This window comes from Tilletiaria anomala, assembly GCF_000711695.1.
Source record: "Tilletiaria anomala UBC 951 chromosome Unknown K437scaffold_25, whole genome shotgun sequence".
NCBI classification, from domain to species: domain Eukaryota; kingdom Fungi; phylum Basidiomycota; class Exobasidiomycetes; order Georgefischeriales; family Tilletiariaceae; genus Tilletiaria; species Tilletiaria anomala.
This window is the reverse complement of record NW_013546997.1, coordinates 111,142-135,358: the sequence shown is the minus strand read 5'-3', so window position 1 is coordinate 135,358 and position 24,217 is coordinate 111,142. Positions and strand designations below refer to the sequence as shown.

At 56.1% G+C, this 24,217-nt stretch overlaps 11 protein-coding genes across 11 annotated transcripts; 7 read left to right on the top strand and 4 right to left on the bottom strand.

The window, feature by feature from the left end:
- Positions 1-615: 615 nt before the first annotated feature.
- K437DRAFT_217338 (glucocorticoid receptor-like (DNA-binding domain)) lies at positions 616-1,685 on the top strand (the record flags this gene model as incomplete). The annotated part of the gene is made up of 3 exons (XM_013388676.1): positions 616-749; positions 843-932; positions 1,433-1,685. Coding segments are annotated over 3 exons (477 nt in total), but the record flags the coding sequence as incomplete, so codon positions are not given.
- Positions 1,686-2,198: 513 nt separating this feature from the next.
- On the top strand, positions 2,199-3,497 carry K437DRAFT_86540 (uncharacterized protein). Its single transcript, XM_013388675.1, has one exon. It carries the CDS (start codon positions 2,253-2,255, stop codon positions 3,282-3,284), a length of 1,032 nt encoding a protein of 343 aa, XP_013244129.1. The 5' UTR covers positions 2,199-2,252; the 3' UTR covers positions 3,285-3,497.
- A 147-nt stretch (positions 3,498-3,644) lies between these two features.
- Positions 3,645-5,372, top strand: K437DRAFT_245642 (putative ERG20-farnesyl-pyrophosphate synthetase). The gene is made up of 4 exons (XM_013388674.1): positions 3,645-3,902; positions 3,982-4,175; positions 4,254-4,546; positions 4,606-5,372. Exons 1-4 carry the CDS (start codon positions 3,764-3,766, stop codon positions 5,120-5,122), a joined length of 1,143 nt encoding a protein of 380 aa, XP_013244128.1. The 5' UTR covers positions 3,645-3,763; the 3' UTR covers positions 5,123-5,372.
- A 50-nt stretch (positions 5,373-5,422) lies between these two features.
- Positions 5,423-8,973, top strand: K437DRAFT_86488 (uncharacterized protein). The gene is made up of 5 exons (XM_013388673.1): positions 5,423-5,441; positions 5,704-6,136; positions 6,202-6,253; positions 6,324-7,158; positions 7,219-8,973. The coding sequence occupies exons 2-5, from the start codon at positions 5,822-5,824 to the stop codon at positions 8,930-8,932; spliced, it is 2,916 nt and encodes a 971-aa protein (XP_013244127.1). The 5' UTR covers positions 5,423-5,441; positions 5,704-5,821; the 3' UTR covers positions 8,933-8,973.
- On the bottom strand, positions 8,973-11,145 carry K437DRAFT_86501 (uncharacterized protein). The gene is made up of 4 exons (XM_013388672.1): positions 11,011-11,145; positions 10,696-10,915; positions 10,401-10,621; positions 8,973-10,342 (listed from the first exon to the last, which is right to left on the bottom strand). Exons 1-4 carry the CDS (start codon positions 11,071-11,073, stop codon positions 9,014-9,016), a joined length of 1,833 nt encoding a protein of 610 aa, XP_013244126.1. The 5' UTR covers positions 11,074-11,145; the 3' UTR covers positions 8,973-9,013.
- A 365-nt stretch (positions 11,146-11,510) lies between these two features.
- On the top strand, positions 11,511-13,475 carry K437DRAFT_267652 (PRP3-domain-containing protein; the record flags this gene model as incomplete). Its single annotated transcript, XM_013388671.1, has 2 exons — positions 11,511-11,912; positions 11,973-13,475. The coding sequence occupies 2 exons, from the start codon at positions 11,511-11,513 to the stop codon at positions 13,473-13,475; spliced, it is 1,905 nt and encodes a 634-aa protein (XP_013244125.1).
- A 901-nt stretch (positions 13,476-14,376) lies between these two features.
- On the bottom strand, positions 14,377-15,717 carry K437DRAFT_86423 (uncharacterized protein). The gene is made up of 2 exons (XM_013388670.1): positions 14,920-15,717; positions 14,377-14,853 (listed from the first exon to the last, which is right to left on the bottom strand). Exons 1-2 carry the CDS (start codon positions 15,277-15,279, stop codon positions 14,515-14,517), a joined length of 699 nt encoding a protein of 232 aa, XP_013244124.1. The 5' UTR covers positions 15,280-15,717; the 3' UTR covers positions 14,377-14,514.
- An 84-nt stretch (positions 15,718-15,801) lies between these two features.
- Positions 15,802-17,824, top strand: K437DRAFT_293911 (uncharacterized protein). The gene is made up of 2 exons (XM_013388669.1): positions 15,802-15,974; positions 16,045-17,824. The coding sequence occupies exons 1-2, from the start codon at positions 15,868-15,870 to the stop codon at positions 17,729-17,731; spliced, it is 1,794 nt and encodes a 597-aa protein (XP_013244123.1). The 5' UTR covers positions 15,802-15,867; the 3' UTR covers positions 17,732-17,824.
- A 90-nt stretch (positions 17,825-17,914) lies between these two features.
- On the bottom strand, positions 17,915-19,506 carry K437DRAFT_267649 (uncharacterized protein; the record flags this gene model as incomplete). The annotated part of the gene is made up of 4 exons (XM_013388668.1): positions 17,915-18,274; positions 18,360-19,073; positions 19,149-19,272; positions 19,430-19,506. The coding sequence occupies 4 exons, from the start codon at positions 19,504-19,506 to the stop codon at positions 17,915-17,917; spliced, it is 1,275 nt and encodes a 424-aa protein (XP_013244122.1).
- Positions 19,507-20,086: 580 nt separating this feature from the next.
- On the top strand, positions 20,087-21,787 carry K437DRAFT_245637 (uncharacterized protein). The gene is made up of 5 exons (XM_013388667.1): positions 20,087-20,321; positions 20,426-20,491; positions 20,639-20,711; positions 20,811-21,016; positions 21,089-21,787. The coding sequence occupies exons 1-5, from the start codon at positions 20,295-20,297 to the stop codon at positions 21,305-21,307; spliced, it is 591 nt and encodes a 196-aa protein (XP_013244121.1). The 5' UTR covers positions 20,087-20,294; the 3' UTR covers positions 21,308-21,787.
- On the bottom strand, positions 21,380-23,972 carry K437DRAFT_255574 (FAD/NAD(P)-binding domain-containing protein). The gene is made up of 6 exons (XM_013388666.1): positions 23,803-23,972; positions 23,659-23,734; positions 22,280-23,558; positions 22,149-22,170; positions 21,920-22,058; positions 21,380-21,792 (listed from the first exon to the last, which is right to left on the bottom strand). Exons 1-6 carry the CDS (start codon positions 23,851-23,853, stop codon positions 21,689-21,691), a joined length of 1,671 nt encoding a protein of 556 aa, XP_013244120.1. The 5' UTR covers positions 23,854-23,972; the 3' UTR covers positions 21,380-21,688.
- Positions 23,973-24,217: the final 245 nt, after the last annotated feature.

Here is a 24,217-nt window from a genome sequence, read left to right as displayed (position 1 = left end):
TAGAGCATCATCGGCATCTAGGCTGGACTGCCGGGAGCCGTGCTTTGCTCTATGAACCACAGCCTATCTCGCGCTTCACTAGTTTAGCGTTCATTGGATCGGCGCTACACCTTCCAAGAGCACCTGGCGAGCAGCAAGCACGTCGACTGCTTTCCAAACATATCGCTCTCAGTCACCACCAGCAGATCAGCAGCAAGCTTTCAGGAAGAGGAGAAAGGATCTGGCTGCGCGCCGAGCTATGCTCGCAAAGGCACCGTCCTCCTCATCAGACTGGTCTGCATCCTCTTCGACTGTGCATCGCGGATCAACATCTCCCCGACACTCTAGCTACACAGCACTCTACAGCACACCGCTGCTGCGCCCCGATTGTGACGGCAGCGCGAGCATATATCCTTGAGGGAGCGCCACAGCAGCATCGGACCGCCCCGCTCGTGTTCTCCGTGCGCACATCTGTGCAGCGACCCACCTGCCTTGCTGGTGCCACTTGGCGAACAGGTGATCTCCGATTCTCACAATACGGATTGTGTGGGTACCTGAACAGGTGCACCAGACGAGATGGACGTTGACCGCAATGAGAATGGACACGGGCAGAGCCGGGAGGAAGGCAGCCTGACATCGCAGCCAACACAGGCTGGCGGCAGCACTTCTCAATCATTCGATGGGACCAAATGCATCACCTGCGGGACAATAAGCACACCGCTCTGGCGGAGGACAGCAGAAGGGCTGCCGATCTGCAATGCTTGTGGTGAGTGTTAGAAACGTTTATTGAGTATTGCATTCGATTTACAGCTGATCGCTGATCTTCTTGATCCATCTTGGACTCGAATGCAGGTCTATATGAGAAGACACACGGAGCAAAGCGCATCGTCCCCAGTAACGGCGAGCCGAACGGCGCGGACAATGTCATCGCAAAGGGGAACAGAAAACCAAAGGTGTCGCTGTGGCATCTCGACAATGTTGATGGAAGAGGCACGTTGAACGACCCGAGCCGGTCGGGAGCTGGGGCCGAGGACGGCCAAGCCAATGTGACACCCTGTGCAGCAGCTGCTGCCCATGCCAAAGGGACATGTCCTGGTGACGGACTGTGCGATGGGACGGGTGGTACGACAAGCTGCAATGGCTGCCCTGCGTATAATAACAACCTCCTGCAAATGAAGAAGCACCGGCAGGCGCAAGCCAAGTCACGCAGTGGTGGAGGAGGAGCGGTGGACGACTTAAGCCTAGAACGGGAGGCCCCCGAGGATGAGCAGCTTTCTGGACGAGCAACAACTCCGACACAGAGGGTGGCGTCACCGGCGTCCGCCAGCGGGAGCGGGAGCGGAAGCGAAGGCAAGAAGCGCGCACGCAGCGATGAAGCTGCGCTCTCCGATACGAACGATGGTGGTAGTGCGGGGCGAAAGGAATGGAGAAAGGTGTTGGACGACAGCATGAGCCCTGCAGGGTCTGGAACCATGACCGACCCCGGTTCTGATCAAGCGGCGGGGACGACGCCCCTCGGCTCGAACTCTATCACCAAGGTGGACTATCAATTGGTCTGCTCCAACTGTGGCACCAATACCACGCCGTTGTGGAGGAGGGACGAGGACGGCAATAACATCTGCAACGCTTGCGGCCTCTACCACAAGCTGCATGGCACGCAGAGACCCATCAACATGAAGAAGACGGTCATCAAGCGGCGGAAACGCGTGCCGGCAGCAGCGCACGCTGCTGCGTCCCCTTCTACAGTGGCACCGGCAGAACTGCAGGACCGCGATACGGAAGCTGCTATGGCTCTTATGGAGGTGGGCGGCGCGGGCTGGGCGCGTCCGGCGACTGCAGCGACTGCGGAACTAACCTTGCCGTCTCAGCCACAACAGCAACAGCCGAGTGGAGGGTCAGGGGCAACCCAGCCGAACCTGAGTGACTATATTGGCCCGTTCGAGAGAGCTCTGAAGCGGCCTAAGCAGCAGAACGGCAGCGTTGATACGCCAACCGGAGGCCCGAGGAGTCGGGTCAAGTCGTCGACAATGCGCTCGACGTCGCAGCCGGCGTCTCCAAGGATTCCACGCGAGCCGGTAGCAGCAACTGCATTAGACTCGGCTCTACGTGCTCCAGCACATCTCGTCTTACCTCCACATCACCATCACCGTGAGTTACAGCCTCGTGGCGGCTCCGTGTAAAGACGGAAAGTGCATTTTACTGACTCGAAACTTCTCGTCCAGACCATCATCACGCCGCTCACGACCACCATCACCATCACTACGCCCCTGGCCATGCACATATCGGTCATTCAGTTGCACATGTTCATGGCGGGGCGCACCATCACCACCATCCAGTCACTGCTGCGCACCCTGCACCATTGTCCGACCCGACTGCACAGCTCAGCGCGGCGGAATGGATCCCATACCTTGAGCAGCAGCACTTCGACATGGTCATCGAACGACGCAGGCTCAACGATCTCATCGCCAAGACAGAGCACGTTCTTGCCGGCGCCAAGGCAGCTGTTGCCGCCTCCGCTGCTGGCCACCGAGAGCAGGCGGGTCGCAGTCCTTTTCTTAGCACATACAATGAACCGCGCGAATCAGTCTCGACAGCAGCGTTCTATCCGAATCCTCCGCCTCCTGTCGCCTTCTCCGAGGCACCGCGATACAGCCGGCCGCCTTCGCCTGCAGAGCAGCTGTCACAGCCTGATGCCGGTGCGTCGACTGCCGCCCACCAGAGCGGGATGGTCGTTCGGCTGGACTCCAGCGCGAGCGCATCCAATACGCCGTCACACTACCCGCCCGTCGCTCCCCGAGATGTGCCAGAGGAGCCAAGATCTCCGCCGCCGTTTGAGGAAACGTTCCGAGGGCCTCCACACCAGCGAAGGAGCGAGGCCGAAGTCGCTTCGATCATTGCCTCACCCTCGGCGCCTGCGTCGGCCGCGGCGCATGTCGGCAACTCCACTTGGTCCACGCCCAACTCGAGACGGGAGGGGCGGTCTGAAGGGACACTACTTCCTAAACAGTCCGCGTCGGCCTCGGTGGGTGGCACATATTCAAATGGCGAGAATGAGAACGTGCTCGGAGCAGGAGAAGGAGCGACAGCTATGCCGCCCGTTGTTGTGGACTCGCAGCCGCGTCAGTTGCCGCCAATACGCAGCCGGCCGAGCTCACCTGCTGCACGCACGACCTTCTCGGCCGCGGCGTGATGATACAGCTTCACGTCTTCATAAGAGAAGAACTTTGGCGCGAGAAGTGGCTGATGGAAATACCATTGCCATGGACATAGGCTTCCACAAGCGCGGGGCCGGCTTCCTTGGGTGACATGGCGCTGCAGTCAGAACGGCAATCTTGCGGCGTGACATTATCATGTAGCTTTTTCGCAGAAGTCACGAGCTTTGCACCGGCATGCCATACGTCGACCCCTCCCCCCTCCCTCTCTGGTTGAACCGTTGACGTTGAGGCCCTTCTCAGAGGCATGTGAATTAGCAGGGCAAGTGCTGGCGAATGGAGCTTGGTTGAAGACGTAGAAGCAAGCAGGTTAGGGTTATTCACCATTGCGACTTTGCCTACAAAAAGAAAGAAAAAGAAAAAAAAGAACCCGTTTCGACAGTCGATGAGGTTTTTGGAGTTTGAGTTCCGATACTTCTGGCGCCATCCATTCGTTTCGTACCTGCCGTGGTTGTACCACCAAAAGCTCGCACAGTCCAACGAGAATTATATCTGTTACCATAGGTCTGACCGAGTGTCGAAAGGGTCCTTCAGGTTAGGATTCGACGCACAGAATACAAACAGCGCCCAAAATGGCAGACATGGTCGACCCTCAAACCGAGCAAAAGCTCATTGACAAAGCACAGGAGAAGCTAGTGAAGCGGAAGCGTTTCGAAGAAGTCTTTCCAATACTCGTCGACGAGCTCATGGCTTACTGCACGAGTGAGGGCAGTGAGTAAGGGCAGGAAGGGCCGGAATCGCATGTAGCTCTCGCTGCTGACGTGGCTGACTGAACTTTGCGCCGTCGCAGTGCCGCAAGACGCTAAGGACTGGTTCAAACGGAGTCTGATGTACAACACACCAGGAGGAAAGCTGAATCGTGGGCTCAGTGTTGTGGACACGGTCGAGATCATGCTCTGCACGGATGCCACGGGCAACAAGACAAGAGAACTATCTGAGCCAGAATACCTCAAGGCCGCCATCCTCGGGTGGTGCATTGAGCTTGTGAGTGTCAGAGTATCATTGATCACCGATGGGGCTCATGGAGTACTGAAAAGACGCGCTCGACACTTTTGTTGGCAGCTGCAAGCATACTTTCTGGTCGCGGACGACATGATGGACAAGTCGATTACACGAAGAGGTCAACCGTGCTGGTACAAGGTCGAGGGTGTCGCGGAGATCGCCATCAACGATTCGTTCATGCTGGAAGCCGCCATCTACTTCTTCCTTAAGAAGCACTTCCGTTCCGACCCGTGCTACGTCCATCTGCTGGAGCTCTTCCACGACGTTACCTTGCAGACAGAGCTCGGGCAACTGGTGGACTTGATCACTGCACCCGAAGAATCTGTCGATCTGAGCAAATTCTCTCTGACCAAGTGAGTGAATCTGGCAAATTCGTGATCGCAAGCTCGCAGACTGACGGGGTTTCTCCCAGGCATCATCTCATTGTTGTCTACAAGACAGCCTACTACTCCTTCTACTTGCCGGTGGCGCTCGCAATGCGACTGATCAACGTAGAGGACGAAGCGTTGTACAAGTCTGCGCAGGACATTCTCATTCCGCTGGGCGAGTACTTCCAAGTGCAGGATGACTACTTGGACTGTTACGGCGCACCAGAGGTCATCGGAAAGATCGGCACCGATATTCTGGACAACAAGTGCAGCTGGCTCATCAACATCGCTCTCGCCAGCGCTACTGAGGAGCAAAGAGCTGTGCTGGACGCCAACTATGGACGAAAAGACGCGGCATGCGAGGCAAAAGTGAAGGAGGTGTACCAGGCACCAAACATCGACATCAAGTCTCGCTTCGAAGCGTACGAGAAGGAAAGCTACCAAAAGATCAACGCTCTCATTGAGGCACTGCCGCAGGACGCAGGTGCCGTTGGCAAAGGAGGACTCAAACGGGAGGTGTTTAGGGCTTTCCTCAATAAGGTCTACAAGCGGACTAAGTGAATTTGCTAGGCACGGTCAAGCATGGTTGATTGCGCGCGTACACACCTACAAGCACATCCACACATAATCATTCACAAACAAGGAGGGGAGGTCATTTTCTCTCCCACAAACCACGTTCTTTTGTCCTGCCCTTCGCTATTGTAGAGAGACCTTGCTCGCACGCAAAGGAATAGATTCCCCTAGCCGCTGCTGCTCAATACTCTGCGGTCCCTTCGCAGCGCGGGCGCGATGCCCGTAATTGTAGTGCAGCAACTTGTCAATCGCACTCTTCTTGAGGGTCTTTGCGTTTCGTTCAACCCGTCCTTTCTCCAACACCAATGTAAGTGTTCTATGTGAAGGACCTCTCCTGACGCCAACGATGACATGTTCCTCGGTCTTCGAATCTTGCCGACTTTGAGCGTTGACACCAACACCATGTCGGTCGGCCCTATGCAGATCTGCGCAATGAGAAAAAAAATATGTGAATTGGGAGTCTTGGCCCGCCCGGAAAGTCGCCAGCACTGGGGCTTTTGTGGGAAACCCCTCAAAAGCTTGACATTCGAAGCTAACGCCATACTGTGCACTCCGCCTTCACTATCCAGTACGACTGAATGATCAGTGGTGAGTCCGACTTGATTATGAATCGCTTGCGCCTTGCGGCCAGGCCCATCATAACCGGTTCGTTCAACGGACCCGCTATATCCTGAGAAATCAGCAAGCATGGACAACGAAGGCACCCCTGCCCCACCGTGGATTGACGAAGAGGCGGAAAGCGGCGCGGAGGATGGCGTCTCGTTATCATCTAACGGGTCCCGTGATGAGGATGGTGGGCCTCCACCTAATCATCGTCCAGGCCCTGGAGGCGATCCAGTACCTCTTGATAATACGTCAGGAAAGGCAGGGACGAAGAAGAGGAAAAATCCGTCTAGCGGCAACGACGGTCTAACGGACACGCCACCGCCTGGGCCGTCGAATGCAAATGGTGCGGACAACCAATCACAAAGCAAGCGCAAGAGAGTATACAGAGCGTGTGAGGTAGGTTGTTCAGCTGGGGAGCACGGCAGTAGAAGATGAAGATCCCAATCCGTATATTCCATTAGGTCTGTCGCCGGAAAAAGGTCCGATGCAACGGAGAAAAGCCTTGCCAGCACTGTGAGCCGGGGCGGTCATGCGTGAAGGTGGCCAACGAGCGAAGTTCGTTTACTCTCTGAATTCATTTCAGGTGTGACGTACAACGAGAAGTGCCACTACTTTGAGGCAAAAGACAGGAGCGCATATTCTAAGCGATATGTAGAGAGTCTAGAGACACGCTTAGGACGCCTCGAGCAAGCGCTCAACCAGGCCATTGCTGGCGGATTGCAATCGGCAGCGCATCTCATGACCGGCGTCGCTACTGCTCCACACGATATTGGGTCAAGCTCAACATCTCCATCTGCGGTCATCACCGCACCAGAGAAGACATGCTTTTCTGGTAAGCCGTCACCACACTCGTCGTACCCTAACGACCCTAAAAGCCTTTCTCGCGAAACTATTGATGCAGCTACAGAGCTGGTCACTGAGGAGGCGCATGATCGGCTCAAAGAGCTAGCTGAATTAAGCATCGCAGCGCAACGGCAGACAAAAGGACTGGGGGGGCCAAATGCTGGGCAAGAACCTGATGCAACAGGGCGGCCTCAGGGTGGCACCGTCGATGGTGCTACGGCCGCCAAAGGCGGTCATGTTGCGGTAGACATCGAGGCAGGGGATGAAGCGAGAAGCTCAATATCCGGCCACCAGCAAAGTGGGAGGCTACAGTACGACGAGAATCGGAATCTTCGCTATATCGGCCCGTCTGCGACTGTCACCCTGGTCCTCGATGCTCACTCAGCCTTGGACGGCCGGAGGGAATCACAAGTCACGGGGGAAGTGGGCGCTGCGCAGGCGAATCTAGGATGGATCACTTCGTCTCTTGGTGTAAATCTCAGCCGAGTACTGCCGTCTGTCGAGTCGGTCACATTTCCCGAGCGAGACCTTAGCGACTTGCTCGTGCGGACATTCTTTGATTGCATTCACCCTCTGTGAGTTTTCTGTCGCTTGGGTCGGCCACCCCTCACGCTGATATGCACAACTTCTTCCAGCTTTCCCGTCTTGGACGAGCGCGACTTCAATTCTCGCTACTCGGAAATGTTCAACCAAGCGCAAGCGAGTGAAAGCGCCCAAAAAGCAAACCCGCTGTTTGTTGCCACACTCTTTGCCATCTACGCGTGCGCGAGCCGAGTTGTCCAGGATCCTCGCGTGTGTCCCAGCGGAGCAGAAGCTCACTTGTGGGGCTACGACAGAAAGCCGGCATCTGCGGCGGCGAGGGGGAAGCCGGGAGCATCAAGCCGTAAAGAGGCGCGTGTCAACTTTGCATTGGCAGGAGTGCAATTCTTTGCCAGATCACAGCTGCTGGCGCTACACAGGAGCATGGAGACGCGAATTGAGCAGGTGCAAACCAACGCATTGCTTGCCTATTTTATGGCATCCTCGAACTGCGCAGCCCGTGCATGGCTCATTATTGGTCAGGCACTGAGGATGGCGTGTGATCTGGGCCTGCATCGCAACTTGACACACCTTGGACTCTCATATTTGGAGCTTGAGGTTCGAAAGCGAGTATGGTGGAACATCTACATTCTCGATCGAATCCTATCAGTATCTCTTGGACGGCCACTCGGCATCGAAGATGCAAGCATTGATCAAGAAATGCCAAGCTTGGAATTCCAGCCGCCATTCCCTCTCGTGGAGGGATTTTGCGCTATCATCAGACTTGTGCGACTGTCTAGCGATATCGCCAAGAATTCTTTCCAAAGGCAGCATGCGAAAAGCAAGCGCGACAAGGCTGCAGTCGAACTCCATGACCGTCAGGCTAAACAGTTTGTCGATGACCTCGACACTTGGTTCAACTGCGTTCCAGCTCATTTGAAAACAGGCGCACACGAAGTCGGGTCTGCTCCAGCTCAGCAGTCTTGCATAGCATTCATCTTGTACCGCTCAGCGACAATGCTCCTTCAACGGTTGTTCCTGCAAGGTGGTCTGGTTTCTGCATCCCGAAACTCAGTCGATCGGACGAAAGAAGAGGAGGAAGCGCTATCGCAGTGCTATAAGACGGCTCATACTCTCATCAAGGCGGCGCCGCGCATCGCAGCCAGCCTTCCGGCAAGCCCATTCTTACTGGAGTACGCGCAGCAGGTGCTCGTTGCGGGCGGCTACCTGGCGCTCAATGCATGGCGTTGGCGAGGGACTGGCGCAGCAGAGACGCACCTACAGGAGGCCAACCAAGCTTGCCTTGCACTTCATGGACTTGAACCGATCTTCCCTTCAGCCAGGGCTTTGAGACGAGTGCTCGAGTCGGTCATCGCCAAACTGCGCAGCAAGCTTGGGCCGGTCAGACCAGAGCATCAAATGGCCCGAGGATCCTTTGGCGCGCAAGGTAGCGCAGCTAGTGCAGTCTCTGCAGGCCCGTCTGAACGGCAGGATGGGCGAGACAGGTCAAGGTCTTTTGGCGCGTCAGCTACTCAATCACCTATACATGGCGCTGCACCCTTCAATACAGAGTCATGGATGGTCATGCTCAATGCTTCCGTTGACTACTTCAACGACTTGTCACCGGCGACCAGCTTTGACCCTGCGCAAGGCGTTCCTTTCCCAGGCAGCCAAGCAAATGATGTGCCCAAACCTTCAGGGGGTTTGGACTTTGAAGGCTTGGAATGGCTGGAAACAATGTTTGGAGGTGACGCGAGCGACACTTTGCGGAACGCAGCTGGCATGAGCACCAGCACGCAAGACATGTCTGCACCTCTGTGGGAGTCGTAGTGGCACATGTACAAGGCTTTTATCATCAATACCCCTAATAGTCCTGCAAATGGGTTGGAAGGCGATTGGTGGCCTTCTATTCTAGCTTGCCTGAGAAGAGTGCCCACTTCGATGGCCGTTGAGCGACATCAACGCTGCACGTCTACCAGGAGGATGTGTCGCATGCATTGCTGAGGGCTCGTCCTTGAATCGCTGGCTAAGAAGCAAGTCGAGGCGTTGCTTGCTTTTGTTATACGGCAGTGATCGAACGGCATGGGCGCGTTTGACAGCAGGTGACATGGGGACGTCCTTGCTCTGAAAGTCGGTCAAGGCTTGTGCGAACACTGGTGTAACGGTGCGAGTTTCTTTTGGACGGTTACCTCGGGAAACGGACACGGGCTCCGCGAATGCTGGCCTCGATTCTGTCTCCGACGCTCCATTTGATAGTCGTGCAGACCTTCGAATTTCGGTAGCAGGCGCGGTCGCGCCGTTTTGCGCGATGCGCCCGCCTCCGAGGCCAAGCGCGGTATAACTCGCTCGCTTGTCCTTGATGACTTTCTTCTCGGGATCAGTAAAGACTTTTCTGGCGGTCTTGCTTGAGGTCAAGGCCAAAGAAGAAGCGACTTGGCGAAGTCTAGGGGTTGCTTGTGTTGCCTCACCGAGACGCGATGGCGCCGCGCTGCTGTCCGGACGCATTGCCTGTAAGCTTCGCCCGCGACGGAGGATGGAGGCGCTTTCAACTTGCAGCATGCGCGAGGTTGCAGTGTGATCTGATGTAATTCGCCGTGTCGAGGGGCCCGATGCCCGGGCGTCTGTATCGAACAGGCTTGAAGTCGACGGCACTTTACGCACCCTTGGCTGATCCCGGATTGACAAGGCTGCAGGCTGATCGAGGCCTTGAATTTGAGCAGCTTTGCGCTCTTCAGGCGAAATGTCGCGACTCGACGCTCCGCCCATGTTACGCCTGCGCCTCTTGCGCGGCGATTCCCGCTTTGAAATCGCCTCGAACTCCTCCGGACGATACAGAGAGGTGAGGAGCTCCAAACACGCCCAGTGCAGCGGGTCTGCCTCTGATCTCCTCCCTTTCTCTTTGCTTCCATCTGAAGCGGCTCTTGATGGCTCAAACCTCTTAGTAGGAGCGGCCCGAGATTGTATCAGAGTGTTGGCACTGCTACTTGCGACTGACGTGCTCAGAACACCGCGTGGTTCCGAAGAGATTGACATCATATCTTTGAGGGTTTCAAGACCGCCGCGTTGCTCGAACTCTTCAGCTGCTCGCTCGTCATCGATAAGAATGGCAGTCAGCGCCGCTGCAATCGAAGTGAGAAGCTGTTGCATAGGGAGCCTCTCTTCGTCGCATGCTGCATTGTGGTTCGAGGCCGCGTTTGTCGCGGCAATCGCAACTAAGACACGGGCCAGTGTGAGGCAAAGCTGCAGAAAGAGCAAGTTAGTCCGGCGCACACTCGGCTCTCGGTCGGTTACGGCTCACATCGATGACGCCTCGTTGGGCGCACAGCTGTTTGCTTGCAATATGGGTGAGGCAAAGCCCCGGCAGTAAACGAAAGCAGGACAGCAGCTCTTGCAGCATGTCCGTTGGCACTTGGCTTGGGGGTACAAATTCCTTCATCCCTTCGGACGCCCCATAGAACCCCGGAGGCGCTGTCATTGCAGACAGAAGACATCGTATGTGCGCGACAAGGGCGTGCGCGACTGTTGAGGCAACAGAGGTAAGACATGTCAGCAGCGCAAAGGAAGCTGTATGAGCTTCAAACCTCAAGCCTCACCATTCAAGCGCGGACTATCTTGCAGTGTGCACCACACGTGACGCACATCGTGCGTGTCCTTCTGTTTGCCTTTTACCTTTACCTGCGAGGGTCGTGCCGAGGTGTCGCCCGCAGCAAGGTTGGAGTACTCGCTGCGTGATTGCATCACAGCCAGGATAACTTCCTCCAGTCGGCGAAGAGAAGCCTGGCGGGCGGTGGACGTAGAGCACGGGGACATGAGCTGCGAATGAGAAACCAGTCGAGAATCAATCAGAGTGCATCTCCTCGAGTAGTAGACTGTTTGAGGACGGAGCAATGTCCAATGTGCCGACCCACAGTGTCCAGCGCTCGCCCAATGACGCTTTCGGTAAGGCTTTTTGATCCATTTTGGTTGTTCATCCTCCCCCTTTTCCAAAATTACCCAAGACCCTGGGTCAGGGACAGGTGTTGTATATCTCCTGTGAGGGATCGCCGCGGATAGATATAAGAGGAGCAGATGGTTGACACAATAGGTATGGGACGACAGTGATCATCTCCCAGGTCGAGGTCGGAGAGTCGAAGATGGTGTTGGTTACCCTAGCTGTGAGCACGCGCCTCGCGGCTTGCCGACGGCCCGCAGCAATTCTCATCACGTGACCTACCCAATGACCTTTGATATGAGAAGGAGGCACAGACCTGAGTCGTGACCTCAAGACCTACAATCAAGGTCGCGCGATAGGGAACACAGGCACAGCCATTTGGGCTTTGTACATACGAGATTCCATGCTTCAAGGCATGGTTCGGATGACGGGGTCTTAAACACCAGGGCAGGATCTGGAGTGCGCCACTTCGCAATTATGCCGCCTCGTCGCCCCCACCCAGATGATGGAGGCCAAAATGACGGACCAGCGCGCCAGCGGATCCGCAGCACATCAGGTGCGCCGGTCGCTGTCCGTCCACCGGCAGGCGGACCCGCTGCGCAGTCTCAGCAAGCGCAACAGGTCAGCATTCAGGCGCAGATCGCAGCTGCCAAAGCGAAAGCTGCTGCTGCGCTCGCTGCTACTCGAAATGCGAGCAAAGGTGGGGCGTCATTGTCATCCCCCGTATGTGCTACACCTGCGGCAGCAAACGCCCGTCCGCAAGCTCCTGCTGCTTCTGCCCCCGCAACATCTGCTCCTGCACCCAATGACATTGCTGCAAGGATAGCTGCGGCAAAGGCGAAGATTTCACGTATTACGGGTAGCGCCGGCGTGCCACAGGTGAGAAACATTGGTTGCTGGTGTGTTTCGTTACGATTACTCAATTATTCACCCTCGCAGGCCCGTCTACCGCCATCCGCACCAGTGCGAGAGGAGCGCCCGACTGGAATTCATCCTTTGCTGCTTCAAGGCAACAAATCTCAGCCAGCTCCTTCCAGCATGAAGCCGATGGCGCCAAGATTCTCCACAGTGCGGGCTAACGCTCAAGCAGCGACACAGAAGCGTCCAGGCTTCCCTTCGAGCCCAGCCCCTCCTGAAGCTAACCCATATTTAGCTGCAGCCGAAGAGGTTACTGCCGAAGGCAGCTCCGCGCCGAAAGGCAGATCGATGCATCGAGGCTTCCACTTCGCACGTCCTGGGCGCCACATTGCCGAAGCTGAGGAGATGCGGAGGGAAGCGCAATTGGAGGAGATCAAGAAGCGCATCGCGGAAAGTGCGAAGAAAGCGGGCCTGGATGGTACAGGAGAGGAACGCGTGCTGAAAAAGCAGCAGCCACCGCAGGTTGAATGGTGGGATCTTCAATTCGTCCCTCAAGGCGTAGAAGGCTACGAAGGCGTACATATTGCCGATGCGACCATCGTCAAGAAAGAGCCGGAGCTAAACGGTGTTTTCAAGGGCAAAGGCAAGGCACAAGACTCTGATTTACCTCTTCCTCTCATTGAAGGGGACGGGAGTCCAATCGACATTTACATTCAGCACCCCATTCCCATCCCTCCGCCCGGCGACAAGGACAAGGTTCCAATGCGTGGTGTGATGCTCACCAAGAAGGAGATGAAGAAGATGCGTCGCATGCGCAGACAAGCAGAGATCCAGGATAAGCGAGATAGGATCAAGATGGGCCTGCTGCCGCCACCGCCACCGAAAGTCAAGCTTTCCAACATTATGCGCGTGCTCACGAGCGAGGCAGTAGCAGATCCGACTAAGATCGAGGCGCGAGTCCGTCGTGAGGTAGCAGCGAGAAAGGAGGCGCACGAACGCATGAACGAAGAGCGCAAGCTGACACCGGATGAAAGACGAGCCAAGGCAGAGATGCAACGAGAGAAGGATGAGTTGAAGGGGCTAAGCTGTCTGGTCTTCAAGATCAAGCATCTGGTATCACCTTCGCATAAGTTTAAAATCAGAAAGAACGCGCAGCAGCTGGGCCTCACCGGCATCACAGTCTTCAGTCCCAACTTCGCGCTAGTCATTGTCGAAGGTGGCGCCAAGGCGATTAAAGCGTACCTTAAGCTCATGACTCATCGCATCAATTGGACAGACCCCGGCCGGCCCAAAGATGCCAGTGATGACGAGGGAGATGTCAGCGCGACACCGTCTGTCACGGATGCTCCTGGCTCGGCTGCACCAGGGACCAAAGAAAGCACACAGGAAGAGATCGAACATATTGACTGGTCATACAACACTTGCGATCTCATCTTCGAAGGTCCAATCAGAGAACGGACATGGCAGAACGGATTTAGAGGACGGGGCGTCGAGACGGATGCAGAGGCGAAAGAAATGCTAGGTAACCGTGCTTCACTGTGGGACGTGGCCAAGAGGTGGTCCACCGCTGCGGAAGAGGTGTAGGCGAGCTCATAGAAACAATCAACGCTCCTTTCACGCATTTTTGTGTACTTGTCGCCTCTGTCAACAAGGGCTGCAGAGACTGACCGGTGTGAGCGTCCGTACGTGTTCATGATCTCCCTCCCCGCAGCCCGGCAGTCGCGTGACGGTGAGACTAAAACGGAAACGCGCTTGCATTGTCTTTCGTCAGGCGCATAAATTGTGGCTCCTGATGCGTTATCGAGGCGCGAACACAGGTAGAGACCCGTGACCTGGTGGTCATTGCAACCTATGCACAACAAGAGCATACAAAAGAGACGCATCAGACCGGAGGATGTCATGAACCATCATGGCTCCGTGGTCACCGTTCTCATTCGGCGCCAACGCTGGCGTGCACGTTGCGATTGGGCCACAAGATCTCAAATGCTTGACTGCCCTCAAACTCTTGGTGATCCTTCTGCTGGGCAACGGAATGCTGAAGCTTTGGGGCGACGCCCAGCGCCGTGTTGGACTGGGGAAGGTATAGCTTTCCACGTGACTCTTGAAGGCTTCGTGTTGGACTTTGTCCCGGATGTCGCTGACAGACCGCAGGGTTGCGACAATGTTTCAGCAGAGATGCGTTACTTCCACGCGTCCAATTGAGCCAGCCTTGGCTTCGCCTTTCCAATACGAAACGGAAGGTCGATGGCTCACTGGTTCCCCTGGTCGTCCAGGTAACCGATGGTGTATGACTGCGTCGGATGTGCACCGGCTTTAAAAACGGGTCATTGTACACGTTCGGATGCATGACCACAAAGAGCAACACAAGGTCGATTGCACGCTGCTCAAGAAAGAGCCATGAAGCGTTGCGGCAACGCTACGGTTCATCAGACTCTGGAAAAGATCCAACACATACCCCACAAAAGTAACCTACGTGGATGTACGTCCGAATACTCTCCTATGATCCCCCGTCCGGTCACCTTTGGCCTCATTTGCTCTGACTGGGACAACTGCGCTCTAAGGCTGCTATGATACAACCCATATACCATACTCGGAATCCTGAATCCGGTCGTGAACTCCACTATCAGCCCCTTCGAAGGGCCCAGCTCACCACTTGACCAGCCACATTCCACCCTGCGCCGCCACCAGCAGTCATGATGGAAGCTACGCCGGCACCAGCACCTTGGGAGCCTGTTGCCGTTCCAAAGCTCGCGGCGCCGCCTCCACCCCCGGACGTGGCAGCGGATACCTTGCGTGCCTTATTGATTGTCTTGGCAGATGCGACAATTTCATTAATATTGGTCTCGAGGACCAATCCACCTTGGATCATCTCGCCCAGGATGGCGTGCACCTGATCGAAGTTGAAGATGAGGTCGAGTTCGCAGACGTTCTCGAAACATCGATCGAGAGATTCGACGAAGACCTGCAATGCGTGAAAAATTCGTTGTCAGGGCAGGTGACCTCAGCTCACGGTCAGTATAGACCTTACCTGAATGAGATCCAATATTCCTAGCTCGCTCTCGCTGCCATCAACAACAAAGACAAAGTACAATGTTGCATAGTGCCTGTAGATGACACGCAGTTGATCCGGTCGTGTCTCCTTAACCCATGCGTCGTTCTCTCCGTCAGGGCAGATGCGCACAGCATGCGCGATGGTCGCGCTGAGCATGGTCCTAAGCTCGGGGGCATCCAGGAAATTGCATACACCATCCGGCCGCTGAGAAACCAGCGCATATATCTGCTTCAGGAGCGATTGCTGCGTTGATACGCCGCCTCGCATGTGGGTGTAGAACTTTGTCAGGCGAGGCTTTCCATTGTTGTTGAAGATCAAGACCGAGTGGATCGCCATGTTGATGACAGCTTCTCGCTTACACCCGGCAGCCCTGTTCGACCTGGTCACCGGGCTGGACAGAGTAGTGGACCTTGCATGGCATCCCCGTCGGCAGAGCAGTAACGATACTGAAACTGCCGAGTCCTGAGATTTCCGGCTTGGAAGTGTCCGTGGCGGCTTCGTCAGCGCTTGGCTACTGAGGGTCTATCTGATGTACGCAGCCGCTGCTTGACCGCGAACTTTGATCGTTCCTGCTCCAACCCTTGCGTGGAGATGAAAGGAATTGAGCAAGGTGAGCAGGTCAAGTCCTCCGTCTACATCAGAAGCTTGTGACTAAGAGAAACAAACATGCATACCGTTTGCACCATCCTGACTTTTCCTGTGGGCTGCGAGAGACCCGAGCCCATCCAAAAATTTGGCGCTGTACACATACTTCAAGCGGCCACCCAATTCTGCTGGCTCAGCCATCTCGATCATAGCATCACAACCCCAGTCCTCATTCCACGAGCCAGTTGGCTCTTGTCTAATCTCACCTGAACATGAGAATAGGCCTGTGACAGCCTTGGGCTTCCCTTCCTAGACTTTTGTTCTCTCAGGCGTGCCAAGATGAAGCGAACAGCGGCAAAGCAAATCACGAAAGACGGCTTCCACGACGATGGCGACGACGACGAAGAACAGAGCTCGTCGCAGCTGGCCGAAAATCAGCCTAGAGTGTGCGTGATACTAGATCCTCCGGGTCCTGGCATATTCGAAGGTGCTCACGAGACATGTTCCTTCGAACAGTATTAAGGGTCTACCGAAACGAAAAGGGCTGGGGACTACTTCGGCCCCATCGCTCTCCTCCCCCTCCTTCTCCTTCAGTGCTTCGCCTGCTGCCAGTGCGCCATCGACGGGATGCTCTTTGGGGCAACCGGCTGCCTCATCTACTCCAGCGCTTTTCACGCCGTCTTCCGCAGAGGGCCGACCGAATCCATTCGCAACTTTTTCTGGCTTCGGCACGCCAGGGAAGACCAATGGCACGTCTGGTGTCACTGGGGACACTGCCTCCGCAGTGCCTTCGACGCCTTCCCTTGGGTCTTCCTTTGGATCTGCATTTGCAGCATCACAAGCTAGCCCATCGACACCTTCGTTCTCGTTCTCACAACCAGCAGCGAACGGTGACGCCAAGGCGCAGGCTCCAAATCCTTCATCCGTTGCAGGCGGGACTCTCCCAAGCCGTGCGTTACCCACAGAGTCTACTCAAGGGGTCGATCGGGAATTGCTGCAGTACTTCAAGTCATGCAAAGGGGTGAATGCGTCGTTTGTTACGGCGCTAGGCAAGGCAATGGAGCAGGACCCGTTTGCAGACTTGAGCTCGCTGGCGCGGAAATACGTCGAGCATCGCGAAGGAGTTGAGAAGAAGCGCCCATCTAAAGGACCGAAAGAAAGTGGCTCTTTGGCGGCAAATCCATCCCTGGCACCATCAACACAAGCAGCCTCGACAGAATTGGCAGCGCCGAAGCCGTCATCGACACCTTTGTCGACGTCAGCCAACACGCCGTCGCAGTCGTCAAACAGTCTCAAAGCAGGCCCGCCGAAGGTACCCGCTGGAACGAGCTTCACGTTCGCGAACAAGCCGGTGTCCGTGCCGCCTCCTTCATCGAATCTTGCAGTGAAAGCACCCGCGAATGTGCCGAAATTCGAGATTCCGTCGGGTGGCTTCAAATTTGGGGACGCGGGGACTGCATCTGCAAGTATAGCAAACAAGCAGCCAGAAAAAAGCTCCGCATCAAGCTCCAAACAACCCTCTACATCCACATCGACTGCGCCTGTATGCACCCCTGCCTCTGCGCCAACTTCAACCAGCTCCGCTACACCAGCGACTGGAGCTTTTGGGAGCGTAACCAAGACGCCAGCGTTTTCATTCGGAACCACCTCGTTCGGCAGCTCGAACAGCGCTTCTCCCTCAACTCCCGCAGTTGCCTCCTCCTCCACGAGCACAGCCTCTTCCAGTGCGCCAGCTCCCGCCTTCGGCGGCTTCGGAAGCAGCAGCACTAACAACGCCAAGCCAAGCACCACCTTCAGCTTTGGCTCTTCTGCCAGCCCCTCTTCGTCTCATTCCTCCAATCCGATGGGAGCAAGCTTCAGCGATAGCACGTCCTCACCGTCGAAACCGATCACTGCGTTCTCCTTCGGCTCTGCGACTAGCACAGTATCCGCGAGCGGGACGAATGCGCCTGCGCAGTTCTCCTTCGGCGGAGGTCCCGCGAGCAAACCGGGCATGGCTGCCGCGGGCCTCTCGTTCGGCCAAAGCGCTGCGAGCTCAGGAAATGGCAGCAGCAATAACGAGAAGACAGAAGGGGCATCAGTAGCGACTACTGCGCCGAAGCCGTTTTCCTTCGCGAACGTCTCCAAGCCAGGCGGCTTTGGGTTTGGTGGCGGGCAGATCAAATTCGGCGATGCAAGTCAGAATAAGGACGAAGGCAAGTAAGGTGGAAAGCCAGAGGCGAGACGGAGGGCTGTGCTCATCACAGAAGAGAAATGCAATGTAATGCAGTTTGCTACTTTGCTCTCACATAATGTGTTGCGATGTCAGCGATGACATTAAATGTGAGGATGCGTGCAATGCAGGTGCCCAGCGTGCTTCCAAGGCTTGGCAGGGATATAGATGACCTTAGTCGGTGTCGGAAGAGTTGAGCTCGGCGGCAAAACTGGCCAAAGAATTTTTGAAGCGGTTGCTCTTGACGATAACTTTAACGTCGCTGTCTCTTTCGGTATCGCCATCGCCGGGTCGTTGGCGTTTGCGAATATGGTCATTGTCGCCGCTGCCCCCTGCATGGTCGTCACTTCCTCTATCTTCCGACTCGCTTCCTGCCAGTGCACTTCCGCGCTCGCGCCCGCGTCCGCGCCCCTGGACGGCCTTGCTGCTGCGTGTGCGCGAAGGACTGCCGAGTACGCCGATGTCCTTGAGCTCCATTTTGAATTCGCGCTCTTCTTTGATCTGCTGTGCTTTCTTCAGTGATAGCCGGCCACTCTGGAAGACATCAATTCGTTTGTCCGACGATGATAAATTGGCATTAGTGGCACGCGGCAGTTCCAAGCTACGCGCTGACACTCACCATCCCCAGCTCGCCCAGCAGCTTGTGCAACAAGGCTTTCTGCCGCCTCCAGGCCAACTCATCATCCCCCGCACACATCTCCGCTTCAAAAAATTTGCCCCACTGCTTGCGCACGCCGCACGCAACGACGAGCGACTTGAGCCTCTTCAGCTCAGCCTCGAGCGGAGACTCCGCTACCTTCTTCTTGCCAACATGCTTACGACCCCCCGTGGCCTTCTCTTTTGCGGGTACCTTGCCATGGCCATTGCTGGCCGGCTTTACACTTGGCTGATCACCATCGCCACCATCATCATCGGAGATGCGCCGCTTCTTCAAGGTTGACTTGCTGGCCCTTCCGCTCTGCGCGCCATTGTCACTGCTCGCCTCGTCGTCGCAGAGTGACGAGTACCCTTCCGCTTCGGCTTCTTCAGCCGTGATGAATTCGCGCTTACTGCTCGTGCTACCTGGTGTGCTCGCGGCTTTCTCGGAAGTTGCTGAGCGTGCACTGGTCGCTCTGCTGATGCCATTGCGGCTGCTTTGAGGGGTTGAAGGGGATGACATCGCAGCATCAGAGGGTTGCGGTCTCTTGCCCCACGGAGTGGATTTGGCGGGCGATGCAGGGGATTCCGCGTCTGATTTCGCTGAATCATTTTGGTTCGCCTTCGGATTCATAGCGCAGCTATGAGATTTAGCAGGTGAAGAAGATTCTGATGGCGCGCTCTCCAGCGGTTCTTCCTGGAAAGTAGAAATTTTCAAAGAACCTGTCAGTACTTTCAGGCAAGCAGGTCCGCATTAGTGTCAGTAGCTCACTTCAGACACCAGCCTGTTGACATAGTCTTTAATCATTGCCTTCATGCCCCCTTCTTTCAAAGCGTCTTGGGATATATTGAGACGATGGACTAGATGCTCTTTGACATTGCGCATGCTGAACTGGCTGTACTTCGTTGGTAGCGATTTAGCACATGTAGGAGATCCCGATGCATGCAGGGGATTACTTCGTCAGCCTCTCTCCCCTCTAAATCCATGCAGATACTCTAAAGGCACGCGGCCAGGGGTATCCCCCAACCCCGCCAATGCAAAGATTGACTCACGAGAGCTCGGGGTCGGTCTGCTTTGCGTCCGCGATGATTCTGCGGAGCGCATGTTTCACTTGGAGTTCCCGCGACATGGTTGTGCAGTGTGCTCTTTACGGTAAACTCCTCGTGTGTTTCAAGGGAGGGCAGCACAAAAGCTTCGGTTAGCAGCTGCTCAAACGACTGGGCCCTCAGCTCGCAGTCTAGGTGAGCATCATTGAATCAGGCACTGTTGTACTTGATACCAGTCACGGCTCCAACATGCTCATACCAAGCTGGGCCTACCACGCACGGTGAGCCTTTCCGTTACACTTCTCCCCAGCGGAAAATGGAAGATGACGTATAACTAACAGGGTTGCAGGCAGCCGCGTCTCGCGTATCCTGCTTCCTGCGATAGATGGCTCCAGTGTAAACCCTACTTGAGCCCACTTCTGTACGCATTTACTGGCCGGCAATTGAATGTATTTTGGCTCTCGCTGTGGCCCCTCCGCGTTCTCCGCGGGGTGCAGACTAAAACTGTGTCGGCGCTGCGCTGTCGGTCAGATTTTGATTGGCCAGTCACTCGGGCTGTGGTTACTTCCGGCTGACCGCTGATGGGCCCACTTCCAGGCTGCCGATCAGCAGCCTGCGCAGATGACTGGTGTAGGGCTTGGAATGTACATCTGCCACGCAGCACAGCGCCACACCCAAAAGCGAAGGAGATACGACATCATCGCCAGCCAGCCATCGCGTTCACATCTTACATCTTCACCGTCCGTTTTGCAGGCTCATCGCATCGCTACCGTGGGCCCCATCTTTTGCTGTCCTATTGCAAAAGAATCACTGGTCACGGTACATACACCCGCTTGTCGACACATCCACTTCACTCCCAGCATCTCTGTCCATGATGTCGATCCACAAGCCATCCACGGTGCGTGCCTCTTCGGAAGCAAGTTGTTGGAGAAGCTTTGACCCTATGCTGATGCCTTGTCTCCGACTTGGCCGCGACCTCCTCTCATTTCTCTGCGTGTTCAGTTCATTGGGGTATGGTTCCTCATTTCCTCCCTCATCGTATGCTGGGACACTGGGTACATTCTCCTGGTACGATGCGCCTCGTTGCATACTCTTAGGGTGGATACCTAAAAATACATGTGCTGACGCTGCTCTCTTCCTATAATTATCTTTTCTCGTTCTGTTTCATCTGCACGACTCCATCAAATCACTTTATTAAACTATCCGCAATAACAGCGCCCGCGCTCGATGAAGGGTGGAGACCTGCACTGGATCTGGGCACCCTACGAGCTGTATGGAACGATCGACTGTGAGGCTTCCAATATCTCCACGCTATGCGGGCTTTTCGGTTTAGATCCTTGCTCTCATTGACTAAACGTTTTCCTTTCATCTCGTCTGCCATTGCTAGACATCTATGGCCCAACGGCCTGGAACGCAATGGACGGTTTCCCGAAAGCGCAAAGCGTGATGAACATTGCGGAGACCATCCTTAACTTCTTGTACCTCTACCTCGCGTACGTCGACAAATCCCTCGAGGCACTATGCATTGCACCCGTCATCGGGTTTACCGCCGTCATCATGACCGCTTCCAAGACAGTCCTCTATCTGTTCAATGTAAGCCGTCAGCGTCTCTCCGCATTTCAGACTTCTCCCCGCGCTGATATTCTCCGTGTTTCTGGATGACAGGACTGGTTCTGCGGCCCATCAGGGTGGTGCAAGACGGGGCACAACGACTGGAAGACATACATCTTCCTCTGGTTCATTCCGAACACTCCTTGGATCTTCGTTCCCACCACCATCGCCTACCTTCTCGGCCGCGAGATCGTTGCCAACCTCACCATCGCCGGCAAGGTCACGCAGGGCGGCGCGAGGGGTGCGGCGGCCAGAAAGTCAAAGTCACACTGAGCGAGCGTGGTGCCCAGCCAGGTATGTATACTGCAATGCAGAGGCGCGGCGCACAGCGCACACAAGCCCAATAGGAACCTGTTCCTCTACGAATCCGATCGAACCAATACTCTTAAATGTACATCGCTAGAGCAGCGGAGGAACGCAACGAATGTGCAGCCGGCAAGCCGCCAAAAATGTGAGCCGAATGCTTCGATACCCTGAAGGCCTTGCAGTTCGAAGAGAAGTCGTATGTATGCACCCTGCCTTGAAAGGCGGTAGACAGGCCCTAATTGCAAAGAGGAAAACGCACAAAACGAAGCAATACACGAACGCAGCTGCTGCTGGCGCTGGAGGGTCCGAGCAGGGCTATGATGATATCTACATAGGCAAAGGGGGCCCTCAGTCAGCCTTGACGCCGTTGGTCTTGGGGGCATGCGCGTTGCTGCGCGCCGGTCCGCCGAGCGCCTTGAGCACGTTGATTTTTCGGGGAAAGTGCGGAATGACTGCGCGGACATGCATGGATCGTGGAGCACGTCAGAAGCCCATTCTCCTGCAGAAGCGAACGGACAGAGGCGCTGCGAGAGTCTCGGCGCCGACTTGGGCGAGCCGGCGCGATGCGCTATGACTCACGCTTGGAGATGGAAAGGTGAAATTTTGGTTGCTGCGCAGCACGCTTGTTGCGCGACCAGAAGCCGAGACCGAGGATGACGAAGAAGGCGTAGCGCACACGGGAAAGACGAAAGAAGAGGAATGTGACCATCCATAGCACCTGTCAGAGGGGGTGAACGAGAAAGGAAGGGGTGCCATCGGTCAGCGCATGCACTCGGCCATCACAGCCTTGGGAATGTAGGCAAATTACCAGCTCTGCGTAGGTAAAGAATCTGTTGAAAACAGAGGGAGAGGAAGAGGGCGAGGAGGCAGCGTCGACGTCAGCGTGCCGGCACCGACTGTGCAACTGTGGGGAGGGGGAGACACTGGAAATTGACTCACTCCAACCCGCCTCCAGGCGCGTTCTCCTTGATGAAGCGAACCAGGTCAACCCACAGCCGCATGTCTTTCGGCTTGGGCCGGCAGTTGGGGTCCATGAGGAAGACCATGAAGATGCGCGCGTATATGCCAATGTGCCAGTTGCCGACGGTACCTACGGCGTCCTTGAACGTGGCGTTAGTGCACAGGACAGAGCAGTCATTGACGGGGAAGTTTTGGAGGTACATGTTCGGGCGCACGTAGTCCTCCGGGAATAGGTCGGCGGGGAGAAAGTCGAGCGTGGGCTTGTTGAAGCCGGTCGCAATGACGATGACGTCAGCGTCCATGTCGATGTGCGTGCCTTTGTCGCCCGGCCGGGAACCACGCGGGCGCAAGTTGAACGAGACTCCGCGCTGTGTCGCGCGCTGGACGTCGCCGCGGATGTAGTCGGCCCTGCCGCGGCGGATGTGCTCGAAGCAGGACGAGTTGACAATCGGCGTGCCGGTGTAGAAGCCCTGCGTCGGTGACATCTTCTCCGCCAGGTCGCGGTAGTGCAGCCTGCGCAGAAGGAACTCGGGGATGATGCTCAGGAACGTCTCGCGCCCCAGCGGCTGCAAGCTCAACACGAGGTCGACGAGCATCGTACGCGGGATGATCCATTTGTCGCTGCGCGCGAGGATAGTAGCCGTCTTAGCGTTCTTCTCGATGGCGAGCTCGAGAGCCTCGACGCCACTTGCGCCACCGCCGATGATGATGACCTTCTTGTCGTGCAGCTCGACGTCGTCCAACTGCGACGAGTGGACGATCTGGCCCTGGAAGTTCTCCTGCCCTTCCATGTCCATCTTCTTGGGTGTGCCGCATGTGCCCGTCGCAGCGACGATCCCGTCAAAGACAACCGATTCATCTCCGTTGACGATCCAGCGCGCGTGCCCGCCGTCCTTGGGGTCTGTCGAGCTCGGCTCGTGGCGCGTCACCTGCTTCACTGTGGTGCCAAAGCGCGTGCGGCGCTGGAGGTCGTACTTGTCCCAGATAGCGCGCACATTGGCGAGGATCTCGTCGCGCTTTGGGTAGCCGGTCGAGTACTTGACGCTTGGGTGGAAGCGGTACATGATGCTCGAGATCTGCAGACCCGATGTCGAGTTGACGCGGGACCAGATGCCACCTATGTGCGACTCGTCGGCGTCCTCAGTGAAGATGGTCACCTCGAACCCGTGGCCGAGCAGATGGGAAGCCGTGGAGATGCCGGTGATGCCCGTGCCGACGACGGCGACGTGTCCCAGCGGCTTTTGGTCGGCATGTTGGGCTGCGGTCACCTCATCGGCGGTTGAGCGAAGAGTCAGACTGTGGCATATATGCGAAAGGCAGGTAGTCTTCACGGTGGCTCCGAGTTCAGTGCAACTCACAGGGAGGCAGAGGTGCAAAGAGCCAGGAAAGGATGGCCTGGATAAGGAGGTAGATCCTCGAGACGATCCCCAAGGGCTGGTTGGGAAACGAGGGGGTGAGCAAGAAAAAAAAGGCAACCAGCGCAAGGGTGGGGTTCAGCGCACAGGAAGTCTGCCGACGTTAGGGCGGCTCACATCGAGCGAGGAGAGGTCCATCTTCGACCTGCGATGTGCCCTCCTTGGGTCCGAAGTAAATAGCCGTCGGTTACCGGGGCACGGGATGATCAGGTGGGCGGCGTGACCAGGTGAGCTTTAACGGTGACGACGATGCGGATGGTTGATGGGAGGACGAGATGCGACGGATACACGTTGCAGGCATGAGTGCATCCATGCGGGTCGTCTCCATCTGAAGAGTGTGGACTGCCCACACCTTTCCCATTTGCAACGCGTCCCCACAATATATGGGCAATCGATCCGACCGTGTGCAAAGCAGAGAGGAGCATGTGCGTCATCGCACAGAACGCTACACTCGAGCGGAGCAGAAGACTCACGGACTCCTCATTTTCTGAGCCTTTTGTAT

Bases quoted from the DNA above. Each gene is read 5' to 3' on its own strand.
- K437DRAFT_86540 (XM_013388675.1), top strand. From the start codon at position 2,253: ATGCACATATCGGTCATTCAGTTGCACATGTTCATGGCGGGGCGCACC.
- K437DRAFT_245642 (XM_013388674.1), top strand. From the start codon at position 3,764: ATGGCAGACATGGTCGACCCTCAAACCGAGCAAAAGCTCATTGACAAA. The intron at 4,176-4,253 runs GTGAGTGTCAGA...TTTTGTTGGCAG, and splicing joins TCGGGTGGTGCATTGAGCTT to CTGCAAGCATACTTTCTGGT. The intron at 4,547-4,605 runs GTGAGTGAATCT...GGTTTCTCCCAG, and splicing joins AGCAAATTCTCTCTGACCAA to GCATCATCTCATTGTTGTCT.
- K437DRAFT_86488 (XM_013388673.1), top strand. From the start codon at position 5,822: ATGGACAACGAAGGCACCCCTGCCCCACCGTGGATTGACGAAGAGGCG. The intron at 6,137-6,201 runs GTAGGTTGTTCA...ATATTCCATTAG, and splicing joins GAGTATACAGAGCGTGTGAG to GTCTGTCGCCGGAAAAAGGT. The intron at 7,159-7,218 runs GTGAGTTTTCTG...AACTTCTTCCAG, and splicing joins TTTGATTGCATTCACCCTCT to CTTTCCCGTCTTGGACGAGC.
- K437DRAFT_86501 (XM_013388672.1), bottom strand. From the start codon at position 11,073: ATGAACAACCAAAATGGATCAAAAAGCCTTACCGAAAGCGTCATTGGG. The intron at 10,622-10,695 runs GTGAGGCTTGAG...TTGCCTCAACAG, and splicing joins AGATAGTCCGCGCTTGAATG to TCGCGCACGCCCTTGTCGCG. The intron at 10,343-10,400 runs GTGAGCCGTAAC...CTCTTTCTGCAG, and splicing joins CCCAACGAGGCGTCATCGAT to CTTTGCCTCACACTGGCCCG.
- K437DRAFT_86423 (XM_013388670.1), bottom strand. From the start codon at position 15,279: ATGGCGATCCACTCGGTCTTGATCTTCAACAACAATGGAAAGCCTCGC. The intron at 14,854-14,919 runs GTAAGGTCTATA...CACGCATTGCAG, and splicing joins GAATATTGGATCTCATTCAG to GTCTTCGTCGAATCTCTCGA.
- K437DRAFT_293911 (XM_013388669.1), top strand. From the start codon at position 15,868: ATGAAGCGAACAGCGGCAAAGCAAATCACGAAAGACGGCTTCCACGAC. The intron at 15,975-16,044 runs GTGCGTGATACT...TCCTTCGAACAG, and splicing joins GCCGAAAATCAGCCTAGAGT to TATTAAGGGTCTACCGAAAC.
- K437DRAFT_245637 (XM_013388667.1), top strand. From the start codon at position 20,295: ATGATGTCGATCCACAAGCCATCCACG. The intron at 20,712-20,810 runs GTGAGGCTTCCA...TGCCATTGCTAG, and splicing joins GCTGTATGGAACGATCGACT to ACATCTATGGCCCAACGGCC. The intron at 21,017-21,088 runs GTAAGCCGTCAG...TCTGGATGACAG, and splicing joins CAGTCCTCTATCTGTTCAAT to GACTGGTTCTGCGGCCCATC.
- K437DRAFT_255574 (XM_013388666.1), bottom strand. From the start codon at position 23,853: ATGGACCTCTCCTCGCTCGATGTGAGCCGCCCTAACGTCGGCAGACTT. The intron at 23,559-23,658 runs GTGAGTTGCACT...AGGTGACCGCAG, and splicing joins CTTTGCACCTCTGCCTCCCT to CCCAACATGCCGACCAAAAG. The intron at 22,059-22,148 runs GTAATTTGCCTA...CCCCTCTGACAG, and splicing joins TCTTTACCTACGCAGAGCTG to GTGCTATGGATGGTCACATT.